Source organism: Lampetra planeri, chromosome 19 (genome assembly GCF_965212315.1).
Source record: "Lampetra planeri chromosome 19, kcLamPlan1.2.h2, whole genome shotgun sequence".
Classification (NCBI taxonomy): Eukaryota; Metazoa; Chordata; class Hyperoartia; order Petromyzontiformes; family Petromyzontidae; genus Lampetra; species Lampetra planeri.
The window spans coordinates 12,201,354-12,221,751 of NC_136125.1; the positions used below are offsets into that span (position 1 = coordinate 12,201,354).

Genomic DNA, 20,398 nt, shown 5'->3' on the forward strand with positions numbered 1-20,398 from the left:
GTGTCGCCTACTGGGCCCTTCATAGCCAGGCCAGAACGCAAGAGCAGCCTCTCCACATCAAGCGCGAGATCACGTCAAATTGCTTTCTAAAAATATAAGCCGCTTGCAATACGATACTTCGTATTTTTAAAGGGGGAGGGGGTTAGGGTTTGAGGTGAAGCGTGTAGACTGTTATTCGCGTGGAGCAGCGGTCGCACACGCTTCACCATCATCGAATGCATGACTTTGCGTTAGTTTCCAGTGCTTAACGATTACCATACCATCTTTAAAAAAATAAAAAATAAATTTTAAGACAGCTATTGAATAATTGAGTGTCACGTCGATAAAGATTGGGCGACGGCCACACATCTCGGCGACGATTAGGCAAGTGCAGTATTTCTCTGTACGGTAAGACATGATAAAACCGTGCGCTTCTGGGTCGTGCGCATGTACGCGTGCGTGTGTGTGCTCGTGTTGTGTTATTCTTGCAGCGAAAAGATTTCCGATAACAACCGCCATCCCCTGGTTGGAGACTGTGAATCTGGCCTCATGTGAGTAGTGCGGCTCGGGGAAAGGGGAGGAGGGGTGGGGAGCGGGGAGGTGTTGCTGCGGCCCTGCCCTCGGGCTCTCAACAGCAGACCAGGAGCAAGGGCATTGGTGCCCGTCTACGCCACCCATCCGCCTGTCTGTTGCTTTTTTTACTCTTCCGTGGGTCACCCTCTCGTTTTCCATTTTCAGCTGCTTCTCTGTTCGCGATAATCACTGCGGTAGTGTGCGCGTTGTGAAACAAACGCTTAAAATGTACCTTGCACAATGCTCATCGGTCCTACATCTTTCACTTTATATGCAAATTCATTCAGGTGATGCATGCAACTATATACACACACCTTTCTTATGAACCACTTTGATTGTGCAATTCCTTACTGAAAGCTGTGTTTTGAGACGTATAATGTATTACCGAAGTTGTAACGAAAGACATCTCCTGAATGCTGAACCATGTTTTGCCATGCAAAGTGAACAGCTCAGTCTGATAAATTTTTTTTTATGTTAAGGCGACGGCCGAGTTGAAACGACTCCTCCAGTCAGGAAATTCACAATGTTTGCAGCGTCTGTGCAGCGCCTGTGCAGCCTGGCTATACTGCACACGCAGCAAATGCTGTTTACTGTGCGTGCTTGTTGCTAGGGGTAAAGGCATAGCTGCTTGAGATTCCCTTTCAAGTTCCAATGTACTGTGTTGCCAGGTTGGTTTGTTCAAAGGCAGCAGCAGTGCTTGGCACATGCTTTATGGCGGTGTAATAGTTGGGTATGCATGTATGCCCACTGCTTGATATTCATGCATTGATTGAAAGCTGTTTACCACCTTAGAGCATGCTAGCATTATCGTCATTCGGCAGAAGCCGAGCAAGTTAGGGCCCGTTTTCTGCTTGGTTAAGGAGACATCGTTACAGGCAAATACTAATGAAACAATCTACTGAGATGCAATCTGCGCACTGTCTTCTGAATGAGGCATGGCAGCTGCGCAAGCCACAGCCCCGTACGGTGCTCGCGCACACACGTGAGTGCGAGCTGCTGCACGTTGCTCATGGGGTGATCGTTAACCGTATTAATATTTAATGCATAACGTGATCTGAGCCATTGGTTTACAGAGTTGCCAGATGAATGGCTTCTCTTAAATACTCCAATAAAAACTCTGTAGTTTCCCACAAGATATAATTGTCGCTTGTGCACAAATAGAAAAACACGGGCACCGGGCAGCGCGCAGCGATGATGTCACTTATCCGCTTGCTTGTGTGCGGTGTGAAGGTTTGTCGGCAGTCGAAAGGGGGTGCTATGGTCAATAACGAGAAGTAGCCAGGTTCGCCAGCGTGCTTCCTTTGTGCTCGTTCTCATCGTGCTGCAAGAAATTTTATCAAACGATAAACAAAAGAAAAGTCGAACTATTGTTTGGAGGTTAATGAACAGTTTTACAAAATTAAATAAATGGTTATGTTTTCCTGATATCTTAGATTACATTTCACAATCCTTGACCTATATTTCTAGATAATTTACAGTGGAGGAAAGTGCCAGAGAATGCTCATAAACGACCTTCACCGATATTTGGGAGTACTTTTTGTTCTTGCCGGGAGTATCCTTAAACATATTATGTAACATTCCATTTAAGTTGTGGATTGTTCTTATCATAATGAGGTTTTTGGAGGTTTTTTCTCTCCTCGCATAGAGGGAAGAGGCTGGTCAGTGGCTGGCAGACGGTGGCTGCTACCGTTGAGAAAGTAGTCTTTGTTTTTCAGCATGAGCCGAGACATTGAGATGGGAGAACAAGGGAGCCCAGTCTTTCCCCGTCCCCCTTACCAATGACAACTCATTTGGCAGTTGAATCCCTGTTTCTGCAAGGGCAATTCGTCTGATACTTTAAAGTGTTGGTGTGTTGCTTACTCCCATATTTAAAATTATTTAGCTGAGATATATTTACGTGTGTAATGGCTCCTCTGCTTCCCAAATTCCATATAGTGTACGAACAAAATGTATTGAACATGGGTGTGTAACGACAAATAGGCCTGCTCATCAGCACACGTTTTTCGATTGCATTTTTTAAAACTAATATGATAATTTAGGGATGCGGTAGAAATCGCATTGGACGAATGATAATATGTGTGTGCCATGAGCACTGACGCAATGTTGTGCATTAATTCCGTAGATTGCCGGCGGATGAATTAGTATCTATTGCAGTGAGATTAATGCCAGCAGATCGCCAACTTTCTTACGCACATGGCTGCTGTCTGGATTGTGGTGAATAGGGCTCTATTGAAGAGTTCATGCGTATGGTAGACCCATGAACTGTGAACAGTGCACTTCCAGTGTTGGTACTCAAGAATGTCGGGTTTGACTTGTTGGTCACCAGCCTAGACATTCAGGAATTTAAAAGCAACATTGATTAAATGAAATCACTGCCCTTTGTTACTCACCTTGAGTGCATAAGTCATCATTTTAGTTTGATTGAAGGATTTATTGAAGCCTTTCGGTGAAAATTCTAACGTAATTGTAAAATAACATTTTAAATCAGTTTCACTGAATGTTTGTAAACTCGTGAAGGGCTTTGACATTAAAAAATGCAACATTCATTAAATTGTAGAGGCATAATTTATTATCATTTAATCTTAAATGTACTATTTTAGTCCCTAGTACAACATTATTTAACATGTATTTCCGCAAGACACGTGACGCAGAAAATGAAGCAACCATTGTATTAATGAACATTTAAAAAGCATAACACTGCCCTTGCAGGCATGTAAAAATGTTCAGAGCTATTTTGCAGTTAGAAACCATTTTTTCCCCCACTGTGAAGGGACTAAAATTGGAACCCCGTGATGGATAATATTTCCCAGAGCGTAGGTTGGCTAACGTCACCGGCAGCCTGACTGTAAACCTAAAAAAACGTGTCTTGTAGTGCTGACGCATCGGTGTTTTGGAAAATATCTGGAAATGAAAGTTCAGTCATTGACCATCTCATGTCACGGCAATGTTGGTGGCTTGCATGTTTATCTAGATCATTCCCTACACGGGATGCGGTGTAAGAGTTGCCCTAATGTTATCGACTATATTAAATCGATTATTGTTGCCCAGCACTGGCACATTGGTCAGTGTGGTTGTTTGTAAATTAGTATTTAGTCCACGGATGGCTACTTTGGTTTCTCCACAATCGCTGAATTTTTAGAGAAAATATGCTGGACGTTCTGGCAGCGAACTGTGAGCTGTCACAATAACAATGACCCCTTTTAATTTGATCAGTTTTCTCATTCATTTTTTCTTACAGAACATGAGCCAACGCATTGCCTCTTGCCCATGATGTGCACAACTAACCACCAATGTCATGATTTTTTTTTTTAACTGTTATGTGAGCTATGGTCATCAACTACAAATATTGGTGTGAACAACATTTAACTGAGACTGAGAAGATGACGATGTTATTACCTTCAGGTGAACATATACCGTTATGCCCATCGGTGCCACCTTTTTCAGATCTCAGCCACAGCAGTCAGGCAGATTAACGAGTGCGTGTCAACTTTTTCTTACGCAAGGATGTTTATATTTAGGTCGCTAAAAACACAGCAGGGCTCAAGGGTTGTTTGTGGCTTGGGTGGCAGATTGACTTGTACAAAACCACTTGTCAGCGGACTCCAGGTTGCCCGAAGGTGGTCCATTCTGGTCCAGTAAAGGACTCGTGGAAAGTGTTTCACTTTTTTTTGTAACTCTGGCACGCTTAATCTAGGAGGCCCCAAACCGAGATAGCTGGTAGTATCATCATCGTAATGACAAGCGTTAAATTGTCACAGTTTTAAGAAGATCAATATGATTGTGTTTACCCGAACCTATAGATGGGGTAGTGCATTTTCGAGCAAGGGCACTGCCTCCCTGAATTAACAGCCTATTGTGAGTCCATGTGAAGCTGTAACAAGGCTATTGATTGTATCATCACGGCTGGTGGTCCGCAGTGCGCAACCGATATCATCCGTGCGGCTATCCTGTTCTCGCACTGCCATGAGATGGTATCACGTGATGCGCTGGCACTGGCTAGTTTTGACATGCTACACCTGCCCATCCTCTATATAGTTTGCCACTAGCACTTGACTACTTGGAAAACTGCACTTTAATAGAGAATTCCTATTTCTCTGCGAACCGATTGTGTTTTGGAGCCCCCCCCGGGTGTTTACTGTTCTGCCGTATTGTTAACACGACACTGTTGTTACTCTCCGAGTACACAGGCAGGTAACTTGAAGCCATCGCGTCATGAGTGCCGGGTCACACCAGTGCAGCACAGCGGAATGTGTTGGGTATTTAAAGATGCTCACGTGCCGCCCGGAGAGGGGTCATGTTTTGATTGGACTGCGTTGCCTGCGCGTAGAGCTCTTTTACAACTCATTCCGCCGTGACCACAGCCCAACGTCGACGTTTAAGACACGCGGCGGCGCGAGATGATGAGCGTCGGGGAACGTACATGGCATAAAAATAGAAGTGGATTCCTGGAGGCCAAAAATTCCGGTGCCAAGGAAATTTATGACTATCAATGCGTCTGTTGTGGCGTTTTATTTTTCCAGTAAAACAACAGGCTGGCAGAGCTATAAAATGTTTTTATATTTTCAATTAAAATCAAGCGACGTTGTTTGGAAGACCTGGAACACTTTGGTCAAATGCTTCCACTAGTAGATACTACTACAAATACTCCGGCACCTCCGATTCGCATGTTTGTCTACGTACGGTGCGGAAGAAGTTCAACATACGTACCTCGATTGTGTGGTCCTCCATAAGATATAGGATTGTGAAAGGAACTAAATAGTCAACTCTGTAAAAATTACTCCGTGTTGAGCATCGAAAAGCATATCTAGCCATGCAAACTCATTTCTCCACTTAGCGCATTACGTAATAGAAGTAACGCTGAGCCCTGCGGCCATAACTGTGCTTGCTGTTGAATGAGTCGTCTCACCCCAAATGGGCCGGCAGACTGCATTTACGTCTTAGCTCAGTGGACTAGAGCTCCCTGATTAAGTACTGAGGCAGTCGCTTGCTACCGGTTTCAGTAAACATGCATGTTTTTTTAATGGAACTAATCGGCCAGTTTTACGAAATTAATTGCTCCAGCCGTTAACGTCAGTACATTTTTGTTTTGTCAAGTAACATGGAAAAATATAGTCCTTAAAGCGTATGGCCGATGCTATGTACAAATCCTCTTGGCAGCAAATTAAAGTTTTGTCAGAGCGGTGTGCAACATGATTAGCCAATGACATCATTGCATTGCGTGGCAGAAGACTGCAAAAACTCCCTCGGTGTATACAGTCGTCCCTCGGTTCACGTTTTTAATCCTTTCCTCGGAAACTACTGCTCACCGAAATAACTGTTAATCGGATAAGTAAAAATCTCCGAGTCTGCACGCGAGAGAGAGAGCTGTTTCCCACTGCCAAAACAGAAAACGCAATGTAAACAAAGCCAAATGGGCATCGCTGATTGGCTAAGCCATGCCCCAGCCGATGACCTTACGAGTGCTCGGATTGTCCGAAACTTGGCCCCTGGTGCGTGGAGCACCAGCGTGGAGCACAAGCGTGGAGCACAGCATGTTGACGGCGGCGCGCGAGTCGACACCACGGGGCCACGTGGGAGGCGAAACGGTCACCGAAAACCCGTTCATCGATGTCGCTGTTCACCGAGGGACGGCTGCACTGTGTGTAGGCCTCGTACTTGTGGCCTTTCTATTTTTAATTTGTCACTCCTTCATTTGTGCTTTGTTGTACTCGTCTTGTGCAAGCCACGATTTGAAATTTCGCAAATTGTTGCTCACGTTATATAAAGTACAGTGTATGTACACTGTGTATCCAGCCGATGAATAACGGCCTGTCAGCTTCTAACACGCACGATTTCTATTTCCGTTGAGGAAAAAGTTTTTTTTTATAGTGGTCAACAGTGGATCAAAATCCATTGTTGCACTGTACCTCTATGCTCTCATGTCTGTGCCCTACCTTCACCAACCTGCACTGACCAGCGTGCAGAACAACAACTGTGGTCAAATAACACCCACGACCAGTAGAGGGCTGGGAAGTCCCTCAAACAGCAGTGGATTTATAAAATGACTCAAAAATATATATACACAATACATGCAGAAGAAGCAAGCAGTCAACAGGGTTTTCTCGCTGAAGAAATCCACCCCGACCTGTTTAGTTTCTTCACGTTTTATAGCACATTCAACTAATGAGATTTCTCTCTGATAAATTGATGAGTGACAATTACTCGAACATAATTGACATACTTTTATATGTAACTAAATATAATCGTGACTTCCATACATGGATTTCCCATGTACTGTACCCTTGGTATGTATTTTCTCACATCTAAAATACGTTTACTCTATTTGTATCGCTGTATTATGCCAGTGTAGATGTCGGGTGTGCATGCAATCTACATCTACATTATTTACGTAGCGCATGTTATGTGTTTCACGTTTGCAAATTTTAGTTTTCTTTCTGGAGTTGTCATTGATGTGCAAATCTCATTAATTTATTTTCACGTGTGGGGTTTTCTTTTTCCCCACTTTTAAAGGGGTGTGCTGTTAGTCACGTGAAGCAGAAGCATAATCCACGTGTACTTTGACAGCACATTTGTGTGGGATACGTTTTGGCATGCGGGTGACATCACCACGCAGATGTGCGCGTTGATGTCACCGCACAAGCACACTTGCCCGTGCGCCAGGAATCCAGACAGGAGTGCAGCCAGGAAAACGTTTCTCAATTCTAGTATGCCATGAAAGCAAATGGAATGCAGAAGTAGCAGCCAAGAGAAATTGTGTATGTAATAATATTTAAGTCGGCCTTTGAAGTATGTGGTGGTGCAAGATAATCAAGCTCTCCCTGTTTCTTATGGGAGAGTGTGTAATTATAATTGGAAGATTGTGGATTTGTAGGCACAGGAAAACAAGGACACAATGACGTTTCCACAAGCAGAAACCTGTTCGCAGCATTGCATGGGCACCTACCAGAATGTGCACTGCTGTCTGCCATCCCAGGGATTGTCACTTGTGAGGTTATGTCACATAAATAAGTGTAATTTATTTTACCTCACTTTTTTACATTAATTAATCATGGAAAGCCTTTCTACGTTTGAGCAGCTTTTTAGGGGGATCCTGTATTGTATCGTTTGGCTGATTACATTTCAGTAGTTGTTTGTGTGGGGGAAAAATAGGTTCCCAGAGAAAACTCCGGGATATTTATGGGGGTATCGCACTTAAAGATCCGCACAGACAGAACTATGCATATATTTGCCATACTTCTAGCCAACTCGAAGCCCAGCGGATTTGGAATTTCAAAACTTTGTGGCCCACCAGCTCTTGTGTCAAAAAACTTTGAATTGTAGGAATGTGCCTCCTCGTGAACCATCCCATGGAAAGGCCGAGTGAGTGCCAAAGTAGCCGATATAGAAGATCATATCACTGATTGAGGCAGAAGACGAGACCTTCTATTGGTGATTATTATTACCACCTTGAACACTTGGGCTTTGCTGTTGTTGTCTGTGTTTCGGCATTGACAGGGCACACGCATTGCCTTCGCTTGACAACTTACTCTCATGAGTGGTGCGGGAGATCGGCAATCAATGGCAGGGGATGCTTTTAGCTTTTAGCAATGGACAAACTGTTTTGCTTGAGTTAATATCATGTTTTATGTAACATTTAGAGAGCAAAAACAATATGTTCGTTTGTACTTGTCTATTAAATTTAAACACTCGCTAACCATCTACATTGGAAGGATATTTGACACTCACAAAGACAAATAAATTACCAATTTAACACTAACAATTTTCAAGCAGCAGGAATGTGCACTTGCATATTGCATCTTGTGGCTTTGTTTTCTTATGAAAAGCTGTTGCTCGCTGATTTTAGTTGCTCACAATCAGAAGTATGCGAGTTCAAATCCTGATTGTGAGTTGATTCAGCCCATCATTCCTTCGGGGTCAATAGAATGAGTACCACTTTGCAGGAAGGTCAACAGTGGTTGTCCTTTGGATGGACTTGCCATAAGAACGTGTAATTTCCACCACTGGCCTGTGGATATATAAGCATTACATGAGCATTGCCTCTGGTCATTTGAGCATAAAATCACCGACTTTTTAAAACTATTTTTATTTTAATAGTTTCCATGGAAACTGTTATATTTGTTTACAGAAAAGTACAAAGTGGAGGACATGGAGCTTGATTGTGTTATGGTCTTTCGTGAAGTCATCGGCAATGTGTTTTTGACAGTAAACGGTAAACGTGGATTGAGACTTGAGGATGCACTTTTACTGTTCCCCGCAGGAAGCGTGCGGCTGTGAAGCAGATGATAGAGCGGTATTATCACCAGCTGACGGAAGGCTGTGGCAACACCAGCTGCTCCAACGAATTCTGTGCCTCCAGTCCAGCCTTCAAGCCTCTGGATAACAACAGTGCAGCAATCAGGTACAGGCCCACGTCTTACTGAACTCATGAATCGTTTTACAGTGCTAAACCATGTGCCGCCGTACAGCATGCAATCCCGTGCTTGCGGTCGACAAAGCATTTGGTCTTTATTTTACCAGAAGCCTTGAATGGGGAGAGGCAGACAGGACTTAGGATCCACATCGCTGCCTCCTCCTCAGCTCGCCCATACCTCACCCACCATGGACCCCCACCTCGTGTAATATTGTCACCCAGACTCCTGTCGCCAAAACGACACCGCGCTTTCACGCTTGCCTTGTTGTCGCACGGGGAGAAAGCGGCAGTTTACCAGGATAATCAGCTCTTCGTATGTTCGTCAATTTTCTAAATTTCTTGGACAGGTTGCTCTGCTCGCTCAGAGGAATCTCGCACCGCAGCGATTCCATGGGCTTGAACGGCGTGCTTCTTGCCAAAATCCTATAGCTTCTCCCGACACCGGGTTGCCAAGCCCACGGTGAAATTGCAGGACTATTGACCCTTTAGAGGGCTTGCATTGAGTCAAGTGTAAGACTGCTAGCCCCCCCCCCCTGACAGCCGTGATTGCTGCTGGACCTGCCTCCAAATTGACAGTAAGCACTTGCACCGCACTTCCGGTCTGCAATGGAAAAAGCAAAGCGGAATTGCCTACAAGGGGACCTTATCCAAAGGTTCTTGAACGGTGCATTTTTGATAAGCAAGGGTTGTCTGATAGGGTCCCCACTTCCTGTTGGTGGCATCACGCAGACCAGCCTTGAGTAGAATGTATGAATATCGCAGCAAATATTTCAGTGCATTCTATGTCGATATACGGTTTGAATTGGGCCAGCGTTGGATGTTATTTTATTTATTGTATATGGACTTGAGCACCGGAAGTCTTCTATTGAAACGTGCGTGTGCGGTGCCGGTGTGGAGGCATGAGATGGTTCACTTGGTGAGGGTGGCGAGACTACGCTGGGTTGGCCGTGGTGGCGCCCTACACAATTGGGAAACAAATATGGGCGACCCACGGAGGAGGCATTGAGTTATGTCTTTCTGTCTCACTTGTGGTCGCCAGTAAGATAAATAAGCAATTTTTGAAAAGCGTAACCACTTTGTTGTCATCTGCTCTCCCAGAAATAGCGTGTTTGTTTGGTGGCATTTGGACTATCATGGCAGTGCTTAGGGGCGATACTCCAATGTATGTTATCACCAATATGACCATTGTCATTCATATATATTCTGGAAGTGTTTATCCTCAAACGAGCCTCTGTTAAAGCTCAGAGGCATGTGGCCTCCACAGTAATTCAACAAGGAACAAACTCGTAATTGAGCACTTATGAAAAAAATTGCATGTGACACCAGGACATAATGATTTTTCACACTTTTCTAAACAGTATCTGTAGATGATTTATTATCTCATTGATTAACATCTGGTGATGACTTGTGCATGATTCTTAGTCAGGGTGAGTTTGAACCCCACAACCCTGGCATGCATCACATTTACAGATCAGCTTATCTTATTTATATGAAAGGCTTGATTTAGTTAGACCTGAAAACTGAATTCAAATGATTATTAATCAGGTTTATTTTTTATGCCAAACTTCCAATTAAGGTTCACCACAGGCTAGATCGGAAATGTTCCAATCTGGTGATTTGGAGTGTAAACATGTAAGCTCGAGAGCTGTGGAACATTGACGCAAGGAGAGCCTTCCACAGCTGTTCGTCAACCGGAGCGCTCATCCCCCTCAGGCCAGATTGCTGTTGAGAATCAATTTGTTTTTGCCTTTCCTTGGAGCCAGAGGCTCTCGTGCCAGCCACCCTAACCCTGTCGTTACATATCGCGGATTAACCTGAACGTCACCCCGATTAGATTAGCCAGATGTGCCAACCCTGTGCTTCACAGTGCATGTGGATAGGGCAGAAATGCAAAACATCTTAATTTTTTTTACAATCTGAAATGAGACTGCATTTTATTTCTGTCCATGAGCATGTGACATGGGACAATATTCAATATAAGGTCTTTCGAATCACAGACATTAGGTTGCATGTTTTTAATTTTCAGACTTGCAATAAGAGAATTTAAATAAAATTTAAAAAATGTAAAAGCATGGGATTCTTTTGTGCTTTATTGGTGACCGGTCTTTGATCATTAACTCACTAAACTTCGGAATTTGGTTTCCGCATGGGTAGCTGAAACCCAGTTTCAAACCCAGATTCTCTGTTAGGGCTGGCTCAGTGCTGCTACTTGGTATTAGCTCCCTGAAACCCCCGCCTACCCGAGTAAAAAATATAGTTGTTACACTTGAGCGATAAACCTACGTGGCCCAATGATCGAGGGCACAGAATAAATGAAGTGATTGGGGTTTTTGCTTTGCAGCGACAACGTAAAATGCGTAGGCAGCGTTGAGAGTATTGAGCTTCCGTTTTGTGCTGCATTGCCCTCATTGATCGCTCCATTGCAGTCATGTCACGTGAGCTTTAGGAGGCGGGGGTGGGGAAAACCCAGGCCTGGATTCTGTTTCAATTCACACTGTTGAGTTCACGGTCATCCTCCGCAAAGTAAATGTGTCTGCCTTCTAATGAATGTGTTTGTGTATCAATATTGTGGATAACGCGCTGCGATCGCTACCCAGTTGAACCAGATTACATTGCTCTATTTGTTAATCGGTGTAATTCAATATTGATGCCTGATGTGTACCTGCAGTGGTAGGTTTTGTCAGCCTAGAATATGTCCCTGGAGAAAATATGTCTACAACTTTGCTTTGGAGATTAAAATTACGTTGATACTGCCTCAGCTATTCCATCTGTGTTAATCTTTGTCAAAATAGGTGCTTGGTAATAGCACTTGCCTGGCAATTAATGCCTCTTTGAATTATGTATGTCAACGCATGCGGTAATCTTAAGTGTGATGATACGGTCTGTTCTGAGGTTTTTACGTGTTCGTCTGAAGCCATTAGCTTAAGAATGTTGACAGGATGTCACGAGGTTATAAGGGTTCACTGACTGATATCTGCCAGGATTAATCCAAGACCTGTTCAGATTATTGCCACTGATGTTAACCACGGCCAGGAATCAACTCAGAATGACTGGGTTGTATCGCGCAGCAGCGCGCTAAACACTACGCCGCCGTGTGCACCCCTCTTCCTGCTGTCTCTGCCCAGGGCTGTAGAGCTATGCCGTAATAAAGCCAAGCTGTGTGACCCGCACCCTTCCAAGAGGGGAGCTTCTCTCTGCCACATCGACTACTACCCGGAGGGCGAGCTGGCGTCCCAGGACAGCCGGCTAGCCGAGGGAGCCGTGGCGTTGGGGAAGGCGGCACAGCCCCACAGGCAGGACTTCCCAGGTCAGGTTCGCTGCTGGTCGGTCGGCTACGTGGCTCCGGTGGTGGCCCTCTGCATCCTCGTCAACAGGGCCATCGAGAGGTGGCTGCTGCCCCTTGAAGTGTCTGGTGGATGAGCTGATCGTTTTGTGTTTGTTGTAACGTGCTGTGCCACCCCTCGTGGACATCTGTGAAAAAGACCTTCATAGCTTATCGGATTCCTCCAGGATAAATAAGGATTCCAAGTCTGATAAAACGTTGGTCTTTTTTCAACTGCATTGTTATTGGCATTGCCACTGCAGTCATTACCCAGTGGACGTATACTTCCTACCGGTTATTTGGGTAATGCTTGCGTGTGCATTGATGGGCCCAAAAGAAAAGCAGGTGTAAGGTAAAACTGACTTAAAATGTAGTGTTACCAAAACGCACATTGTTTGTGTTGACCCAACTTCCGAGGGTGTTGATGAAGAAGTTGAATTTCATTGTCACTCGTTGGTGATTCTGACACTTGTGAAATACTAAGTAATACTTCTGTGTTTGACTTCCCCAAAAGAATTGTGGCTCTAAGTAAATATGGTTTTGAGCAACTCTACTGCATATTGTTATCTTCTTGTAGTATTTGTGTGTACATATGTTGAACTTATTTCGAACAGTACGGAGTCAACCGTGCTAATCGGACTGAAACATTTTTACGAATTTGAGATGGTTAGGTGGATGTTTAAAAATAATCTTGTCGCTTGATATCTGTTACATGTTTTGTTTTTCTGCTTTTGGTTTATTTCATGAGCCAAGCTGTTATCTTCATAATATTTATCTTGTATTATTAAAAACAATCTCTACTTGTCGACAATTTTCATATATTTATGAATAATTAAAACTCATGTTTGAGCGATTGCATCACGTCAGAGTCCTGGTATGAATATCGATGATGAATCATCATTGCCGTTAATGTTTACTTGCCAATTTGTATCTCTATTTACATTTCATTTTTCGACGGTTTTGCTTCTACAAATCTGATAACATCCAGTGAATTTACGCAGCCTTGGCACCCATACGGCAGATAAATGGGAAAGAGAACAGTCTGTCATTTAATGGTTTGCCCTGTATTATTCAAGGATAATGGAGCAAGAAGTGGTTGCTGAGTGCAAATGGATTAATGTTGGCCGTGGAGTGGCGGGCCCATGCCATTGGATGTAAAGCTTACGGTGTACACTGTACTTTGTCAATTTCTAATCGAAACCCTGTCAGCGAAAGTGATTGTCCTGGCAATGTCTATGCACGCGTCCTCAACATCTGCACGTATATTCATTAATATATATTTATTTGTTAAACTCTGCGGTCTCATGTTTGTCCGCTTTCCAGATGTAAGATTCCTTACGGAGGAGAAGCTGGAGGAGATAATGCAGACATGCACCAGCGTGGGAGACCTGTCTCCGCTTGTGCGGGTCATAGGCCGCATCTTCTCGAGCGCCGACGCCCTCGTCCAGAGCTTCCGCAAGCCCAAGCAGCCGTCCAAGGAGGAGCTCAAGTCCCTGCAGACCAAGGACGAGGACAAGGACGAAGACGAGAAGGAGGTGTTTGTGGATGCGCCCATGGAAGTCGAAGAGGCTGCGGCGGCCACGGCCGAAGGTGGCAATGTGGCGGCCGCGGGGGCGGCAGCGTCGTCGTCGAGTGGCCAGACGGAGGCCAAGAATCACTTGGTTGAGCTGGGGCCCGACGAGGTGACGTTGGACATTGAGGCGGTGCGTCGCGCTTACCGGCTGCTGCTGGCGCATGACAGGATAGAGACGGCGATTCTCAATGCGCTGTTGTGCCTGTCGCCCAACGTGGAGTGCGAACTGACGTACCATAACATGTACGTGCGGGACCCCAACTACCTGAACCTGTTTGTCATCATCATGGAGAACCACAACCTGCACAGTCCCGAGTACCTGGACGTCGCGCTGCCGTCATTCTGCAAGGCCATGAGCAAGCTGCCACTCGCCGCGCAGGGCAAGCTGGCGCGGCTGTGGTCGCAATACAGCCCCGACCAGCTGCGACGCATGCTGGAGACCTTTCAGCAGCTCATCACGTGCAGGGTCATCACGCAGGAGTTCAACAGCCGCAACTTGGTGAACGAGGACGACGCGGTGGTGTCGGCCACCAAGTGTCTCAAGGTGGTGTACTACGCGAGCCTGCTGGGCGGCGACGTGGAGAAGGGCCACATCGAGGAGGATGAGGACGACGACGACGAGCCCGTGCCGGATCTGAACGACGCCACGCTGCGCGAACTGCTCGGCGAGGACCGTCACAACAAGAAGGGGCCGCGCATTGACCAGCTGGAGGCCGAGCTGAGCCTGCGCAGGACCGACTGCCGCAAGCCGATGATCCCGTACGAGGAATTCATCAACGAGCCGCTCAACGACGTGCTGGAGATGGACAAGGACTTCACGTTCTTTAAGGTTGAGCAGGACAAGAAGTTTTCGTTCATGACTTGCCCATTCATCCTGAGCGCCGTCACCAAGAACCTGGGCCTGTATTACGACAACCGGATACGCATGTACAGCGAGCGGCGGATAACAGTGCTCCACAGCCTGGTGCAGGGCCAGCACCTGCACCCCTACCTCAGGCTCAAGGTCCGCAGAGACCACGTCATCGACGACGCGCTCGTTCGGGTGAGCGCTCCATCACTCAGCACCTTTAGAACACCAACTGGGCACACCCCCCCCTCCCTACTTAACGAATTTGCAAAATGGTTTGCTCCAAGTTGCTCAGTCTACTGCACGTGGGATTCTGCCATGGTGCAATGGTTAGCCAAGTGAACTTGCTATCCAGAAGTGGCCGGTTCGATCTCCTGGCGCGGCATTTGAAACGAAGGACACTTGTTAATCCCCCACTCTCCGGCTAGTAGTAGAAATGGATACACCACAGTCGATTGGCAGTTTGCGTGTGATGGGGTAAATTGTGGGTCTCCAACCTCTTACAAGATGTGTGGTCAGGATTGAAAGGTAGGCCAAAATACTTTCTAGAGTTGCCCTCTGAGAGCCGCTGTAGTAGAGACCTTTCACGCCAGCGGTGGCACGAGCAAATAATGTCATGGCTGCAACATCATCATCTTAACCCGCAGGCCCAACCTCTTCTACTTTTTGTGCAAATTTATAACGGTCAGCTTACTGGAGTTCTACGGTTTGACTGATGGGGGTGTTTATTGGAATGATCAGAAATTGAATGTTTGAGGACTGCGGATGTTAGCTCCTTAAAACTGATTATTACTATGTACATGCTTCATAAAGATCGGGCTGCATACGACCCCGACTTTTACGGTCTATCACCTGAGTTTAGGTTGGTGTGCTCCATTTGGTGTTAGGATTTTAAAATACATGGCTGCCTGTGTTGATTTTCGCGTATGAATCTACTGTTTCGATTGATGTTACAAAATGTATTGTGTAAACTAACAAAGAACGTGTGATTTCATTAAACAGGTTAACCTTCACACAGCCATTTAAATCACTTGTACGTATGTATAAGTCTTAGGATTACATCCGATTAATACAGACCTTTTTGTATAACGTGTGTGGCAAGATTACTGAGAGCTTCCCATCAATGGAGACGCTGTGGGATCAACACGGAGAAACTTTGGTCTGACAGTCAATTAATAATGGGCCCCCTCTGCTGCTGCTTATTTGACATTACTGTACCTGGTTTTCCAGTACTTTGTACCAAGTGATAAAATGCCACATGTTGGCACTTTAACTGAGCAACTTTCTCTCCGATAATTGGATTGCTGGCATTGTGATTTCTTGTGATACTGACGATGTGTACTTGGTGTGACTACATCACGGTCACAATTATGATGGTATTGTGGTAAAATGATGGTACGTGGTTGCCCTGGTGGTGTTTTGGCTGTCATCAGTTGGAGATGATTGCTATGGAGAACCCTGCGGACCTGAAGAAACAGCTGTACGTGGAGTTCGAAGGAGAGCAGGGTGTGGACGAAGGTGGCGTCTCCAAGGAGTTTTTCCAGCTCGTCGTGGAGGAGCTCTTCAACCCAGATATAGGTGAGCAACCCGACTCTCACATAACGATACACGCACACGTGCCTCGTTAACAAACGGTAAGATAACATTGAGGTCCATCAGACAGTCAGAGCAAGGTGAAGATGTCAAGATAGCCATTGATGCCGCCACACCTTGCCAAAGCTTTCTCGTCTCTCTGACGAATACCACAGCTGCTGCGCAGTTGACACGTGACACTGAAAGGTGTCTGCCATAACAGTATGGAAGAAGGACCACAGAGGAAGAGATACCTCGGGAGTAGGAATAACCTCAGGAGGAGGTTTGCTCTCTTTGCAGAATATTTCGGTGCAATATTCCCCTGCCAAAATAGATGGGAAGAGACAAACGGGCCAAGTAGCTGTTGACCAGGGATGGGAAGCATAAGTTCCCTCCATTACTGTTTCTTTACTACCTAAAGTGCCGTCTTGCTAAGGTATTATAGTAATATCATATGGTGTTCCTCCCCATGGCTGTATTCTGAGAGTCTGTATGAATCGATGAATCAACATTTCTTTACGCCGCTATCGTTTAACTTAGTCACTTTTGCATCATATAATTACAGGGCATTCTCTTTTCTATAACATGACTCTATTTGTAAGAGGCTGGTCATCGTCCTAACCTGGCTCACATTGTACATTCTCAGTTGTCTTTTTCTCACACGCAAAGGGTCGTCATTCTCATTTTGACATTTGGAATACGAAGGACTTTACTTGGGGATTCAGCATTGTTTTTCCGTGTTCCCGTTGACGCCTGCTTTTGCCATAGACTGAACTTGCCGTGACCTTTCTCCGCAGGAATGTTCACGTTTGACGAGTCGACGAGGCTCTTCTGGTTCAATCCGTCGTCGCTGGAGAACGAGGGCCAGTTCACGCTGATCGGCATCGTGCTGGGGCTCGCCATCTACAACAACTGCATCCTCGACATCCACTTCCCCATGGTTGTCTACCGCAAGCTCATGGGCAAGAGGGGGACCTTTCACGATCTCGCCGACTCCCACCCGGTACGCGCAGTGCCGCCACCTGTCTGGGGTCATGGCTCCCCTGTATAATTCACTCTTGGTTATACTTTTTAAGAAGTAGTTGGCATGTAAAGTAAATAGCAACAATCTTGACAATTTAGACTTTAGTTCAATTATCCGTTCTTTTTTTTTTGTCTTGTTTGTACTGTTTTGTAGGTATATTCTTCTTCATACTGCCTGTGCTGCCAGTCTTGTTATTGCTGCTGTCTGGTTTACACTGTCTCATTGGTACTGTTTGTATTCTGTCTTACTGTCTTGATGGTACTCTGTCTCATCTGTATTCTGTTGTAAGGCTTGTAATGTCTTGTTTGTATTTTGTCTCATTCCTGCTGCTGTCTGTAATTTTTTGTCTCATTCATTCCGACTCCCAGCCAAAATAAATTTTTGGCTTAACATTTGCATTCGTAAAATAGCCAATCCTTCCTTGAACGTGTGATTTATTGAGCGTATTGTGACCGCAGCAATAAATTTTAATGGGCGGATAAGCGATTTGTTTACAAGTCTCCTATGAAGCGGCGTCATTTGAATCATGACGCAAAAATCGAACGCTCGTTCTCATGGCGTGGCGGGGATTTACGGCTCGCGTGAGTGCGACACCGAGGCTGTGATTTGAACGGCACCCCGTGACCTCTCCTTCCCCCCGCCCGCAGGCGTTATACCAAAGCTTGAAGGACCTGCTGGCCTACGAAGGCAGCGTGGAGGATGACATCATGGCCACCTTTCGCATCTCCTACTTCGACATGTTTGGCACCCCCATCACTCAAGATCTGAAGGAGAATGGCGAGGACATTCCTGTCACTAATGACAACAAAAAGGTGGCGAGTTTTTTTATTTATGAACACAACAGAAATGTGTCATTTCAAGGTATTTGTCCCCAAGGCAAGAGCAGCATAAGGCTTGTCAGTTCATAACAAGGAGTGCTCTTCAAGATCCTGTTTTTAAATATGACCACGAAGCTTGGTTGGGTATATAATAATAGGGCCCAGAGACTTCATCTTGTACCCATACATTTATTTTGGCCAGATTTACATTAGACCCATTAATTTACATTTATCCCGGAGACTGATTTTTGACCTGCAGACATACAATTAACCAATAGACTTACATTGGCTTACATAAGATGAATAGATGGACAGTATACCACAAGGCTTACGTATGACCCATAGACTTATATCATGAAGTAGGTTAGGTGACTGGAGGATGCTATTGTGGGAAGCAGAGGGGGCAGGGCATCAAAATCAAATGTACTACTATACCCCATATATAAGATCCTCGCACTAAGCAGCGTGGAGGTACGTGGTTTATAAAAGCTCAGGAAAAAGAGACGATGGGACAGAATTCCAAAGTCGAGCGGTACGAGGAATCGAGCAGGAAGAGAAGTGTTGTGACCTTGCAACGTGTGGTGGTTCAACACAATATGGATGCGGCAAAGCAGTTGGGTAGAGTCCTCAACGTGGGTGAAGTTCACAGGAACAGTAGTGGTTGAATATTGATAGGGAGGTGACTGACAGCCTTTGAACGAGCGACTGGAGTGAATTCGTGAGCGTTGTTATCAATCGACCCGACTGAATTCCGTTGAATTCTATCAAGTGCAGGCAAGTGTCCGAGTCGTAACGTGTGGGTTATCGTGTTGTCCGAGCGCAGGAGTTTGTCGACCTGTACGCCGAGTACATCCTCAACCAGTCGGTGGAGAAGCAGTTCAAGGCGTTCCGCAGAGGCTTCCACATGGTGACGAGCGAGTCGCCCCTCAAGGCCCTCTTCCGGCCCGAGGAGGTGGAGCTCCTCGTGTGCGGCAGCCGGGTGAGCCTTGCTTCTCCCTCGCTCTGTCGTGCCGGCGCGGCCCCCAATGGCCATCGTTAAACTAAAGCCCCTCTCTCTCTCTCTCTACGCAAACGTTTTGGCTGCTGGTTTTATTGTCAATCTGGTTTAGGTTTTCTTTGCAGTTTCTTTTTTTTAATTCACAGACGTTACAAAGACTACAGTGCTGATATAGCCCAGTACAGCATGGAAAATTACTCTGTAGACAGTTACGTACGTAACGCATATCATGCGGTATTTCACCTTACCATGAACCGATTTCAATTTGAAAGTAGAGGAAAGCTGCACTTGAGATGTTCATGTAACTGGCCACAGGTCCATTGTTCAGCCTCAACATCCTTTATATATGTCTGTGTGTATATTATTTACATGTGTCTGGAAAGCAAACTTTGTACTTTAAACATGGAATGCTTGTACATCTGTATTAATATTATGCCGCGTGATTTTTGTCCATATTATGGTTATACCACTGCAAGGCTTTCAAACGAAAAGCCCTACGCATGGATGGTTGCTGAGCTTGTATTTTCTTTGCACAAGTTAATTTTGTTGACATTGTTTTGTTTTCAATTATTCTAACGGATGTATTTTCTATATCATAGCAATTGTTAAATTTAGGAACTGAAGCACCACTTATCAGACCTATGCAAAATGTGTATTTGTAATCCACAATAATTGCTTCTGGGCCTCTAAGTTTGTGAAGATGAATTGATTGTGTGCATTCTGTCCAGGTGCTGGATTTCCATGCCTTAGAAGATGCAACGGAATATGATGGTGGATTCAATAAAAGTTCAAGAGTCATAAGGTACATTGTGTTTAGACTCAAATGTACCGAGTAATTAAATGCAAAAAAACCTTGCTGATTTGTCAAATAAGTTGTCACTGTAGCTTTCGTAGGATAAATTGGTTTACAAATGATTTTGTTGCCCACCATAAAAGTGACGTAAACTTTTATTTAATTTCAGATGAGCCAAACACCGTAATGGAGGGGTCCATATTTCAGCGTGTTTGGTTCATATATCTTACACGGTGACCTTTGGTGGCTTTGTTGTACTCTCTTTGTTGTGTTCCAATCAAGTATTCTCATTCCGTCTGTCATTTGCAGGGACTTCTGGGACACAGTACACGATTTTTGCGAAGACAAAAAGAGGTTGTTCCTTCAGTTCACCACCGGCACGGACCGGGCACCTGTCGGCGGTCTGGGAAAACTCAAAATGATTATCGCCAAGAACGGGCCCGACTCGGACAGGTCAGCTGAGCCACGACTCACTGCCTTGGTCTCTTAC

At 45.2% G+C, this 20,398-nt stretch overlaps 1 protein-coding gene across 4 annotated transcripts in view; it reads left to right on the top strand.

The window, feature by feature from the left end:
• UBE3A (ubiquitin protein ligase E3A) overlaps positions 1–20,398 on the top strand; it is a 30,489-nt gene that overhangs the window by 4,109 nt on the left and 5,982 nt on the right. For 3 of the 4 annotated variants that reach the window (XM_078603039.1, XM_078603040.1, XM_078603041.1), the window contains exons 3-12: positions 471–530; positions 8,810–8,950; positions 12,088–12,269; positions 13,608–14,899; positions 16,138–16,282; positions 17,074–17,279; positions 17,948–18,112; positions 18,942–19,097; positions 19,844–19,917; positions 20,218–20,361. In XM_078603039.1, the coding sequence (XP_078459165.1) occupies positions 471–530; positions 8,810–8,950; positions 12,088–12,269; positions 13,608–14,899; positions 16,138–16,282; positions 17,074–17,279; positions 17,948–18,112; positions 18,942–19,097; positions 19,844–19,917; positions 20,218–20,361 (2,565 nt within the window). The remainder of the gene's footprint in view (positions 1–470; positions 531–8,809; positions 8,951–12,087; positions 12,270–13,607; positions 14,900–16,137; positions 16,283–17,073; positions 17,280–17,947; positions 18,113–18,941; positions 19,098–19,843; positions 19,918–20,217; positions 20,362–20,398) is intronic. The other variant, XM_078603042.1, reaches the window with a different exon arrangement.